Source organism: Hibiscus syriacus, unplaced genomic scaffold (assembly GCF_006381635.1).
Source record: "Hibiscus syriacus cultivar Baekdansim isolate YM2019G1 unplaced genomic scaffold, ASM638163v2 tig00011718_pilon, whole genome shotgun sequence".
Classification (NCBI taxonomy): Eukaryota; Viridiplantae; Streptophyta; class Magnoliopsida; order Malvales; family Malvaceae; genus Hibiscus; species Hibiscus syriacus.
Window position 1 is genome coordinate 694,970 of NW_024062254.1, and position 13,557 is coordinate 708,526.

Here is a 13,557-nt window from a genome sequence, read left to right on the forward strand (position 1 = left end):
GTTTGAGATTATGAGATCATATTTTATCACATTTTAGTCCACATGTTAATGTTCAGCTACTGACTAATGTTAGCTTTTTAATGAAAAATGACGAGTTTAGAATATAATGAATAGTCAAACGAGCATTCTGTACTTTTAATAGTCGAGAGAATCAACAAAGCAACTCCTTAAAGTCAGATGACTATTTTATAACTTTTAATAATCGATGACTTAATAAAACAATATATTATAGTCAAAGGACCATTTATATACTTTATCTTATAAAATAATCAATATATGTTATAAAACAATGACACATTTTCATATAATTAAATATCATTTTATAACCGTTTAATAAGTTTAATGTTAAATTTTAATGTATATTTTATAATTATATGAGAAATTTAATGATATTTTATATCTTCTAAAACTTAAATGATTAAAATAATTATTTTACTACAATTTAATAATAATATATATATATTATCCTAATTTTATCTTCCATTATTAAAATTTATTGAAGTGTACATTATAATTATGGTTATTAATCAAAGTATAATTTTATAATTTTTAATTGAATTTAATTTAATGTCATTTCATTAAAGTATGATCGATGTAATTAATAGATTATTTAATGTTTAATATATGAAATAAAATATAATTTTATAAGGAGAATAATAATTTAATTTTCATTAAAATAAAACCATATCAATCATTTTCACCGCTTCTCTTATTTTCTTTATTTTTAAGAAGTTATATATTAATTTTTTTCATTATTTTTAAAAAATGTTCTTTAGTATTTGATTTTTAAATTTTTAAATTATTTTAAATATTATTTGGGTAAATTACATGTTAAGTACTTAAACTATTAATTTAGGTCTATTTTAGTATTTAAGCTTTTATTTTTTAAAATTATACCTAAAGTTTAGTTTTTGTTTCATTTTAGTACAATGTTCAAAATTTAACGTTAATTTTTGAAAAGATCGAAGTTCTAGGTACTAAAACGTACCAAAACTGATAAAAAAATATCAGGTATGATTTTTAAAAAATTGAAATTATATGTATTAAAATGTATCAAAACTGGTCAAATGAAAACTAAATATTAGATATGATTTTTAAAAAATTAAAATTTTAGGTACTAAAACTGATCAAAACTGATAGTTTATATACTAAATGCATAGTTTACCCAAAATATCTTTACCTACGGGTAATGGAATCCTACTTGTAATGCAATTTCTAAATCTGAAAGTGAAAATAACACGAAGCGGGAAAATCCTCAGTTCACCGCCACCTGTCATTCTCCGTCCCCAAATAAAAAAACACCCAAAACTGTTTTCCCATGCGCCTTGCATTTTCCCGAGAAAATTAAACAAATTTTACCAAGAAAAATGATTCGATCCTCGTGAAAAAAGAACTCTAAACGGTCGATACCCTGTACCATGAGGTCGATCTATGACCTCTTTTTTAACTTACAAAATCGGAAGCTTTCCTCTTCAATTCTTTCATGGACAATCGAGAACAAGAAGACCGAGACAGAACCCTAATTACCGGCCCGAAGCAAATCAACACCGAACATGAAAATTTGCAAGTAATTGAATGGGAAGATTTCGAGAACGAGCTAGCTAGATTGTGGAGTTTAAGTTCTGCCCTCAAGGAAGCTAATGAGAAGAAGCGAAGTCTTCAAGAGAAGCTCCAGTCACTCATTCAGGTAATGATTTTTTTCCTGATTAAAAATTGGTTAATTTTGTTCTTGAGAAATATGTATCAGAGGATGAAGTTATAGTATTTCAGTTGATACGATGTTTTATTTTCTGTGTTTGATTGATAACTATAGGTTATTTAGTCATGGAGCACAAAGAAAATAGATTTCTGGTGTCTATACCTAAATTATTTACTAGGTTGGGTGGCATAGGTGGTGAAATTGGTAAAGCTAATTATTGCAGGTTGGCATATTATGACTTCTGTTGGGTTGCTCAAATGCTTCAGCAATAATACTAGGCCTAGATTTTTCGATTAAGCTTTACTGGATAAAGTGAGACGGTAATTGTCTCGGTGAATGGAACTTTTCCCTTGACAAAATTTGAGTATTTAATCTGTATATTCTTTTTATTACCAAAAGAACATTGTTGATTCATTTCAGTTCCCTTATTGCTTCATTTACTTACTAGTTGTGCTTCTATCAACAAAATAAGTATATTTTTTAATTCTTATGTCCTGGTTTTTTAGAAATTGGGAATACTTGGTTCTTTTGTACTGTGTCAAAATGTTGAAATGGAAGTTGTCCTTTATTTGGCTGGATGCCTGAGCTTAATTTGACCAAATAGATTTATAGTTTTAGTAGATATGAAAATTTGAATTGATCAAGCCATATGACACTTGAAGGACCTGGTGAGCTGTAATTTAAATTTGTTTTCTTGCACCACACTCACTCTCTAGATTTGATAGCATGTGCCTAATTACTTGACCGGCTGATTAGCGGACTGGAACTTTCTATGCAGGTAAAAAATGAGTCGTTGAATAAACTGAATGATCTTGAGGAAATGCATGAGAGACTAGAGGCAAGAAAACTAGCGATGGCAAACATGTCAACTCATTGCAAAGTTACAACAGAGGATGCTAAAAAAGAGGAGGAAATGCTTAGCACTGAAGTGAGATCTTTGTTGGTTTCTGGTACCTCTCTTTCTGTAGCAAGGAAGCGATTGCAGGTGAAGGTTTTTTATTCTAAAAATGTCAATTAGCTTTAGAAATTCATTTCTATATCATCTGGTGTGTTGAATTTATGATATTTTTTAAGTTTTATTTTTATTAAGTTTTAGATGTTATATATTCTCCCCTCCTCCCCCTTCCAATCTAGAAGACCATCTCTCTCTTCCCGCATTCACCCTGTGTGAAGGTGGATAAGGGGCTTAAATCGAGATGATTCTCATTCTACGAATTCCTTTGAATAGTCAAGGATTATAGCCTTCTTGCTCTCCCACATCTTTTCCTCCTTTTTCAAATAATTGGTTGGTAGTCTTTCATGCATGGCACGGTTGATTATCTGTTGGTTTTATTACAGGAAGCAAATAGATTACTCACTGAAGAAAGGGGTTATGTTAAACTTAAAAATGTGCAAAGGAAGCTTCGAGGAAGGCAACAATATATGATATCACAAGTTTCATTACTCTATCCTGTAAAGATCTTGGTTGGACCCGCACAAGAGCAGGAACTTGAGTCCTATTCTAGCAGTAGTAGATTAGGTAATGTGCTAGTAGTTTTGGATTGCTAAACCTTTGCAGAAAAAGGCCCAACATATAGTTTTAATTGGCAGTCAATCTCCTGGGTTTAGAAAACAATTTCTCGTTCCTGTTTTGTTTGTGGTTTATTCCGATACTTTTAATTAATGTTTATCATCTCCCATATATCATCGAGAACCCAGAGTTATGATTGTTATATTTCATACTCTTCCCCTTCCGCTTGTTGAAATTTTGGATGTTCAAAATGGTTTGAGGAAAGCTTTAACGACAACACCAGATTGTGTATTTTACATAGACCTAGCTATATTAGACGGACCTATATGGTTGTTTTACTTAGACCTATTAGACATGATACGATTATATGACACAAACATATGGAAAACTGATTAAAGCATGGCATAATAACAAGAAATAACACGAACATGACATAAACACTTGAATGTCTTGAATATTGTGATTTTTTGGACGTCTTTTACTTTCTTGGTTACACTTTTTGACTCCAACAAAATGGTGGTACCTGCTAATGTGTTGTTACTAACTACTTTCTGTTGTCATCTCTAGGGAATTCTTCTGCATCTAAGCCCGTTAGTCAAGGGTCCTTGACGATTTTAGGTCTCAATCTCTCCATGCTTCCTTTTACAAAGATGAGTTTTTTCACCAACAAAAAGGAGGTTCAGAGATCTGCAAGTGCCTTAGGATATGTTGCACATGTGCGTTCCATTGCTTCTGCATATTACTGAAATGGTTCCCTTTTCTTTAATAATATCAAGCTTTATACATCAAGTTTTTTCTACCTATTTCCTGCAATTCATTGTTGCTTTAAGATGCAATAGTAATTTTAGATTGCTATGATGTAAACATAGTATCTTGGGCCTAGACTTGTTCATTCGTACTCATTCTTTCTCGTTTCCCCTTATTTCCTCGCTTGCAGGCTGTTCCACTAATTGCATCGTATTTACAAGTTCCTTTGCGTTATCCTCTGTGCTTGGGTGGCTCTCGCTCATATATTATCGACCATGTGCCTTCAGTAGAGCCTGCATCTTCTCATTGGTCATCGAATACAGCGCTTTCAGCACATGTAAAGCAAGCAGAATTTCCACTGTTTTTAGATGGTCAAGACATAACGAGAGCAGCATATGCTGTATTCTTGTTAAACAAGGTGAGTGTTCTTATATTATCAATTTATTTTCCAGGATGAATGTTTCTTTCATCGTTACGATATTCGTTATGAAATGATCGCAAACTCGTCGTTATATTTGCAGGATATAGAGCAACTTTTGAGTTTCATCGGGGTCAAGAGTTTAGGACCGCGACATGTTCTGGCAAATTTGAAGGAGCTTCTAAGGTCTGTCCAATCTTCAGAATATATCGATACCTGAATTTCGATTTTGTTGGATCAACTGTAATTAGCTATTTAATACGATACGAATGAACAACCCGGTTTTCTTTACACACACGGCACGGGTGCGGATTTTTTACCAACCCCATTTTACAAGAAAGAAACCTTGAAAAGATAGCATTTTTGTTGCTATAATAAAAAGGGGGTAAATTACGCATTTTTTACCTAAACTATCGGTTTTGATTCGTTTTAGTACATAAACATTCAATTTTTTCAAAACCATAACTAACGTTCAATTTTTGTTTCATTTTAGTGTCCCACCGTTAAAAACTTAAAGCGTTTATCAGTTTTGATATCTAAACTTTCAATCTTCCCCAAAACAATTAACGTTAAATTTTGAATAGGGGTATTGAAATGAAACAAAAATTAAATTTTAGGTATGATTTTGAAAAATTCAAAAGTTTATGTACTAAAACAAACTAAAATTGATAGTTTAAGTACTAAACTCGTAATTTACCCATAAAAAATAGGTTTGGAATTTGTTTGGATAAAATGTTTATCGAAAGTTGATTAGATTTGGAAATTAGTTTATTGTCTGGAAATGTTGAATAGAACTTTGCAATATTTTATTTGATAAACTACGATTTTGATCACTTTTGTTTTGATTTTGTGTAATTTTATCATTGAAATTTTAAAAAATGTTTTGATCAATTTATTATAAAATGTAAAACAAACAAGATACTGAAATCAATCACAGACGAAACAAACCAACTTTGATCAAATCTTCGTGACAGTTGCACACACCTCCTGCAGATGTAATTCGTAAGGAAATTGCCGACGGTCGAGTACCGACAGGCGGTGAAGCACGTCTCGACGAAAGAAAACCAAAGTCCTCGCCAATATGGATTGATGTGGAGCACAACAAAAGTCGTCAACAACATAACTGCATAGGAAACCAGAAAGCTCACACGAAAAACATACAAGTCTAGCAAGCTATCTTCTTCTTCATCGTTTGATGCAGTCGGTACGGTCGATGGCAGATCGATTTTCGAGCAACTTTTATGTATCATAGGCCCACAGAGAAAAGGGTTCCCCTCGTAACTGCTTTCATAGAAGGTCCCGAGTTGAGCTTTCTGTTCCGGAATACTACCCGACAAGTTGTTGTGTGCCACACTGAAAAGCTCCAAAGAGTCCAACTCTACCAACTGGTTTGGGATTTTACCAGCCATGTTGTAAGAAAGGTCTAAACTATCAAGTTGCTTAAGTTTGGAGAATGACGACGGAATAACTCTGATCAAGTCATTGTGTGACAAGTTCAAAGAATGGATTTGGGTCAAGTTTCCGAATTCAGGCGGAATTCGACCGGTTAACCTGTTGCAGGAAAAATCAAAACCAGCTAACATATTAAGGATTTTGCCACTATATGATAAGGATGCACTCTTTGTTGTGAACTCTACAGATTCTTCCATGTAGCTGCTTGGATACTCATCATCATCCGTACCCTTCTTCCCAATTTCGATGTCCAGAAGATCGTCGGTTCATCTTCTTCAAAAAATACACCTTGAGTTAGAACCTTACAGAAAACATGTTTTGAGAAAGATCCACGATGCTTAAGGACTGCAACTCGCATAACTCAACCGGAATCCGGCCGTGTAGTCGATTAGCTGTCAAGAGAAGAACACTTAAGGAAGAAAGTGTACTAATCAATATCGGAATACTTCCGGTTAAATTGTTTCCTCTAAGATCTAATGTCACTAACGAATCACTGTTACAAAAATCAAGTGACAGTGGACCACTTATTATATTTTCATGCAGGTGGACGTGCTTTATGCTCAGGGGATTCAAACAGGATGGCAATGAACCAGAGAAATTGTTCTGAGAAAGCTCCAGAAACTCCAATTCATTCAAGTTGCAGGATTTGATCGGAATCGAACCGTCAAAGCTGTTGTTCGACAAAGCTAATCTCGACAAAGACGACACATTCCCTATCCATCTTGGAAGCTTTCCATACAACCTGTTGTTACTGAGATCAATTTCCACTAATGAAGTCATGAAGTCAAAAGTAGAAACAACAGTATCTTTCATCTCACTAGATAAATTATTCCCATCCAAATACAATTTCTTCAATCCATTGGCGTTGAGAATTGCATGAACTACATTTCCAGTGAGATTATTATTCGATAATCTCAGAATCCTCATCGAATTCTTCATGATCAACTCTTCTGGCACTCTCCCAGCCAACTGATTGTTTGACAAATCCAAAACTGATAAATTCTTCAAGTCACTCAAACAAGGAGGGATACCACCTTCAATGGCATTCTTGGATATGAACAACCGTCTCAAATTCGGGAAAGTCGAACATATATCAATCGGGATCGGACCACGTAATTCGTTATCGGATATGTCCATCGAAGACACATTAAAACTAGGAGCTGATGGCAATGAAAGGGAACCAGAAAAAAGCATTACCTCTCAAGATCAAATACTCCAAATTTGTGTTGTTTTCCAACAACCAAACCGGGAGTTTCCCACTGAATTTGTTCCCGAAAAGATCCACATATCTCAAGTCATATTGATGACGAAGAAAGGCAAGAGATTCAACACTGAGTTCTTGAGTTGTTATGCACTTTGAGACACCGATGACATTCAACTAGAACTTTGGGATTGATGCATGGAATGATGAAGGTTCCATCACCATAGAGGAATTTGAGGTTTAGGAGGTTCACAAGTGGTACAAATGATGTTGGGATCTGGAAATGGTTCTTTGAGAGAGAGAGATGTATGTGAGTGAGTTGAGGTTTGCAAAAGGAGTTAGATTCCCAGAAAATTGATTGTTGGAGATATCTAATTCCCTGAGAGATGTCAAGTTACCCAAACAATGTGGGAACATTCCCTTGAATGCATTCCAACTCAGATCCAACACTTCCAGATTCTTTAGATCACACCATCCTGTAAAAAAAAAAATTAACGTTATATTTTGGTTCTATTTCAATCACTCGTTGTTAAAAAATGAATGATGATACGTGATATTGTTTTATTTGTCAATACTGATGTGGATTTACGACACGTCAATATCATATTCTTGTTTGGTGAACTACGTATTTAATCACCCAACTATCAATTTAGTTTCGTTTCGGTTTCATTTTGGTCATCCGTCATTAAAAAATAACATAACCACTGACATGATATTTTTTTAATTTATGTTCAATGATGATTTGATACTGGTTGTCATAATATTATAAAATCATAAGATATTGATTTTTCAGATTTACTGATAAGGAAAATGGCTTATTTAAGTCGGCTTGGAAATTCAACCATTTTATTTGAATAAATTATATTATTTTTTATATTTTAACTCACCTAAATCTGTTTATAATACCTCAATAAGCTATACTTAACGTGTGATCGTTTTCACGTAAAGAAAAGATAAGAAAGTGGAGTACGACTAACACAACTGACTACACTATTGTTATTTGTATTTGAAGTTATAAATATTGAGAAAGGAAAAATAATTTCATGTAATCTGTGTTAAATTTTTAATGATGAAGTATTAAATTGGAATTTAAATTAAACGTTTGATATAAAAAATTAAAGTTTAGATATTAAAATGGAATAAAATTAATAATTTAAGTATTGAACATATAATTTATTATAAAATTTAATGAACAAAAATCCTTTAAAATTTGATGATGACTATTCTATGTAGGGGTGTGTGCAAATTCGGGTACCTGGATTTTCGGGTACTTGATTTCCAGGTACCCAGAACTTCCGGGTCGACGATTTCTCGGCCCCGTGTCCCGATCCAGATGTTACGGGTATCCGGTAATCGGGTTTCCGGATTTTACAGGTATCCGATACCCGATTTTTAATTTTTAATTTTCAATTTATTAATTTAAAAAAATATATACACAAATTTAAATGTTCGAAACTTCGAATTACATACTCTAATATCCGAACATAAAATTTAAAAGTTCAAAATACAAAAATATAATAATCCATAATATAAATAATTCATTTATATTTTATATAATTATATATATAAAATAAAAAAAAAACTAACCGGGTACTCGGGTAACCGGGTACCCGGAAAAACTAGATTTTGTGACCCGGGCCCGACCCGGGAAATGTCGGGCCGGGTACCCGACCCGGCCGGGTAATTTTTTTTAGAGAATTACTCGGTTTTTTTAGATCCGGGTCGGCGGGTCGGGTCGGGTAATTTTACACACCCCTAATTCTATGGGTCTTTACTTTGTAGAGAAAAGAGTAGTCTTCTCTTGTACCTGAGTCGTTGCAATTATATCACAATTTGTGCCGTTCACATTGGAAATTTACTTAACAGAGAAAAAGAATGGTTTAATATAAAAATAAGTGCCTAAATTATATCTAAAATTAATTTTTGGTATTTAAAGATTTTTTAAAAAAAATTAGGTGCCTAATATTTTCTCTGTTTCACTTTTAGGTGTCTACCGTTAAAAAACTCGTTAAGTGACAGTGTCATGTTTATATATTTTTTATTTTTTTAAAAGAATAAAATATTATTTAAAAATATTTTGTTTAAAAAAAATCTGAACGTTCACTTAACTGCTTTTTAAACGGAATTTAAAATATAACGAAGAAAACATTAGGTACCTATTTTTAAGGAAAAATTCCTTAGGTACTAAAAGTTAATTTTGGAGTATAGTTTAGGCACTTAATTTTATATTAAGCCAAAAAGAATCGGTGGTCAACATACATGAACATAATATCATTATATGACCTAGTCAATAAATAAAACTAAAATATTATATGAGAAAATAATATAAACATAATATAAAAATATATATGAATTTATTAAAAGCTTTAATAATTAATGCGTTAATGTATTATTAATAAAATTTGAATTTATGGTTAAATATAAGATGAGACATTAAACTCTTTAATAATATTAGATATTCGTATTTTAATATTGTAAATGAAAAAAAAAAAATTGGACTTGGAGGATCGTCTTTATGAACAAGTCTCTTTAACGTTCAATCTAAATTAATCTATCGATTGATCAGATACTGGTGATTAAAAAAAATTAAACTTAAAATTTATATTAATAAATAAATAGTCCTAATACAATTTAATTTTAAAATAAATAAAATATTTAAATTATATTAATTATAAATTTAAGTAAATTGGTGTATGAACTTGATGAAGACTCCGGCAAGTTTTAAGTCTTGTGAGTTGTCATTTTGTGGTCAACACTTTGGACGAAAGTGTGAGTTGGACATAGAATGGTGTAGTTTAGGTTATTAATTTTTCTGGGCATAATACCAAAATTAGCCCCAATGTTTATCAGAATGGTCATTTTGACCTTATTCTATTTTTTGAAACATTTTAACCCCTAACATTTTATTTTAGGGCAAAAAAACAACTAACATTTGACGGAATAATCACTTTGGTCCACATTCTTTTTTTTAGAGTATTTTAACCCTCAAGATTTCATTTTAAGTTAAAAAAAAGACCCTATTTTAATACTTTCTATCTATAAAGAAGGTTTTTTTTCCCAAAGTGAAACGTTATGAGTCAAAATACTCCTAAAAAAGAATACGAGACAAAAAGACCTTTTTGGGTCTTAATTTTGATATTATGCCTTCTCTATATCATATTACTTGCTGCCAAATATATTTTCATACAGGTTCCTTCTAAATTTCTTTGACATGTGCTTATAGTGAATTGTAATTAGGAATGTGTATTTAATCTGAATTTGATAGGCTTTGATTCAATTCGATTTTATAGAATGTGATTTTTTTTTGGTTATACAAAATTTAGGTTTAGGTCAGATTTGGGCTTATTGTGAAAAATATGCAACCCGACCCTATAATAATAGTATAATTTATCTTTATATAGTTAGAGATGATTGATCTCCTAAAAGTTCAGTAACTGTATTGTAGGTTTTAATGGTTCGATGACTAAAATGCAAATGTCCTAAAAGTTAGGGACAACTTATGTAGTTTACCCAAACTTCGAATATCAAGTACTGACATCTATGCATGCTACTGGTAAACTTGCGCCATTAGATTCTCAAGCTGGCAATTGGAGCTTCACATTTTTCTTCCAGCTGCAGATATAGACATAACCAGATACAATCAAATTAACGACGGGGCGAAAATAGATTATAAATAGAAAAAACAAAAAGAATACATAAAATATATAATAATTTGAAATTTTTAGAGGTGGCGGGTTGGTCCGTCCCGTAGTAAACTGGTTTTTGGAGGGATATAGGTGTTTTACCTCTGGAAGTAATAGTAGAAGAAATCAGCATACAACAATGTCTGGACAAGCCCTGAAATCCAAGCTGAAAAAAAAAAGAAATCATATAAACAATGTGTTCGAAATAACATATACAACATTAAATATCGCAAATGCATGCCCATATATATATATATATACAAACATTCTTCATACACCTATGATCGAGACGAAGAGGAAGATAGAGAGAGGGAAGACATACTTATCCAGTGGACAAAATGCTCTTCGGTAAAGTACCGATAAATCCAGTTCAATATGTACAATGCTCTGTATGCACTGCAATGAGAAGGAACAATATTAGTTCCTAACTGATAATTTAGTAATGAGAAATTCGTATATCACTTCTGTCTTTAAGTTTTTTGGGATATGAATTTCGAGATTAACGAGAACTTTGGTCCGACACCATATCAACTTTTCTTGCTAAATTAACATGGAAGGAGGCAAGCAACATTATGGGGAAATGAAAGCCAGGAAGTAAGGGTCCTTCATGCAAGGTAACAAAATTACAGCAAGCCTGCAACTGATTAGGAAATATATGTCATACAGTGGAACTTTAAATTTACCCGAGGAGAAAAACATATTGTCCGGTCAAGTTGTCAATATTTCTAGTCCGTTGCAACAATACAAGCTGAGGAAGTATGGCGACAGCTTCCAAATACAAGGAAAATGTCCACATGACCTGTTCAACAGTTTTTTGTAAGACAAATAGCCAAGATATGAAAATATAGTCAGAAATGGATGATTTCTTAATGTAAACACATCGATAGTGCACGTAACTTCTAAGACAACCGGAATGAATTTATCGTATAGAATCATGATTGTAATGACTACACGGAAATGGTTGTTATATTTTCCAACAAACAGGAAGGAGCATGTTGATACCTCTTTGAAGGTGAACTTCTCATTTATAAGAAGGGCAAGAATCAGGCAAGGCAGCATAAGGATATAATGCCGAAATGTATCCTGGTCCTTATCATAAGATCTACGAACTATCTTGTGATATCGCATGTACCATACAATTGAGAAAGAGCTTCCCAGGAATATTAGCTTCATGATTGTGTTATAAGGCGAGATATAACTAGTGAATATGTCCAAGTAACGAGTAGCAAAGACTATAGCATAGAGTTCCTGCGTCTTCAGGGAAATTCCTGCACAAAAAATATAGGACGAGTGGACGACATATTATAGAAAAAAGATTTAGAGCCAGAAAACAGCTAACACATGACAAGGAGTGCGAGACAGAATCAAATCTTTCCCTTCAAATCAAATGTTGTGGCATGCCTATGAATGAATACAAGCATATAGGATTCCTACTTTTAGAGTTCCATTACATACTATTTCTTTTCTTCCTATAACAATAATCATGGTTGAAATGCTATAAGCATATCTATGCATATGTAATTTACGAAGAAAAAGCTCGAAATACTCCATCAGAATGTGATAGAACCTCCGTAAGCATATAGCCACTTAATCTTTGCAAGATTTTGCTCACTGAATCCTCAATTGATAGCATCTCTAAATTCTATAACAACAGCCTCATGTCTTATCAAAAAAATAACAACAGCCTCATGTTCCAGCAAGTAAATGGCTTTATCGACCCATGAATACTCCATCCATCGCACCTCACAGCATCATTTTAAAGTGAAGGAACCCCCCCCCCCCGACTAAGGTAGTTGTGCAAATGGAAATAATCAACTTGATCAAGCAAATAAAACTATAGGTGGCATTGCTGCTTCAAATCAACTTGTAATAGGGCGAGAAGAAAACCCTATCTCAGCTGTGGTTATAGTTTAAGGCACTCGTCGTATACCGATATAATCAAATTCGTCTCGAAACATGAGGCCAGCAAGACATAAAACCGCTTGCTTAAATTTCCCACAAATGTAATCAGCTTATCGATTTCGATAAAATTTCCAAGGCATGATAAACACTCATTGCAAACTTCAAACCCTTAAGATATTATTTCTACAAATTGAAAGAATACCAAAATCCACCAAAATCCCCTTGAACTCAACAGTGTCACTAAATCCAACCACAAACTAAACTTTAACTCAAAGTAGATTCTTCTAAACTTCCAATGAACATATAAATTCAAATTAGTAGAAATGAACTCAGAAAATACAAGAATTTATATTCCAGACACATGAAAAATGCCACATTTTTAGCAGGCTATAGTTCAACATTTTACACGATTCCGATTTGGGTATTCAATAAAATGTTAAACAATTCAGAGAAACCAATAAATTAACAAAAACCCACAAACAATTTAATCTAAATATTGATTTCTTTTCATCTTATGCAGTAAATTACTGAAGAAAAAAAGTAGAAAATAAAATGAATTGAACCCATAAAAAATGAAGTAAATATTAGGAAAAAGAACGTACCGGCACAAGATTTGATTGTGTGGATCTTGAGAAGCAAAACAAGAACACTAAGTAAATGGGTCATGTCCCCTGCTAATCTGAATATATTCATCTTCACCTTTCGTTCCACTCAATATTTCTCAAAATTTTAAATAAAACAAAACAAAATGTAATTTGACTGATTTTGCTTCTGGTTTCAGTGTGCGAATCAACCGGGAAAGTTTCTTTCTGGGAGGGGAAAAAAAAGGAAGATCTCGGATTGATCCAAAAGTTTATTTACTCCTTTGGAATCCCTCTCCTTTTCCCCAGAAAACTATTTACTCCTTTCTGAGAAGGCAGGAAAATGAAGGAAAAAAAGGAAGGT

At 32.7% G+C, this 13,557-nt stretch overlaps 3 protein-coding genes across 3 annotated transcripts; 1 reads left to right on the forward strand and 2 right to left on the reverse strand.

The window, feature by feature from the left end:
• Positions 1–1,285: 1,285 nt before the first annotated feature.
• Positions 1,286–4,730, forward strand: LOC120204861 (UV radiation resistance-associated gene protein-like). The gene is made up of 6 exons (XM_039204871.1): positions 1,286–1,687; positions 2,478–2,684; positions 3,038–3,218; positions 3,777–3,925; positions 4,147–4,374; positions 4,478–4,730. Exons 1-6 carry the CDS (start codon positions 1,484–1,486, stop codon positions 4,592–4,594), a joined length of 1,086 nt encoding a protein of 361 aa, XP_039060802.1. The 5' UTR covers positions 1,286–1,483; the 3' UTR covers positions 4,595–4,730.
• A 601-nt stretch (positions 4,731–5,331) lies between these two features.
• Positions 5,332–7,020, reverse strand: LOC120204783 (probable LRR receptor-like serine/threonine-protein kinase At4g36180). Its single transcript, XM_039204801.1, has 3 exons — positions 6,128–7,020; positions 5,536–5,925; positions 5,332–5,497 (listed from the first exon to the last, which is right to left on the reverse strand). Exons 1-3 carry the CDS (start codon positions 7,018–7,020, stop codon positions 5,332–5,334), a joined length of 1,449 nt encoding a protein of 482 aa, XP_039060732.1.
• A 3,418-nt stretch (positions 7,021–10,438) lies between these two features.
• LOC120204866 (ER lumen protein-retaining receptor) lies at positions 10,439–13,492 on the reverse strand. Its single transcript, XM_039204875.1, has 6 exons — positions 13,215–13,492; positions 11,713–11,978; positions 11,394–11,509; positions 11,033–11,106; positions 10,813–10,876; positions 10,439–10,639 (listed from the first exon to the last, which is right to left on the reverse strand). The coding sequence occupies exons 1-6, from the start codon at positions 13,303–13,305 to the stop codon at positions 10,603–10,605; spliced, it is 648 nt and encodes a 215-aa protein (XP_039060806.1). The 5' UTR covers positions 13,306–13,492; the 3' UTR covers positions 10,439–10,602.
• Between the last annotated feature and the right edge of the window lie 65 nt (positions 13,493–13,557).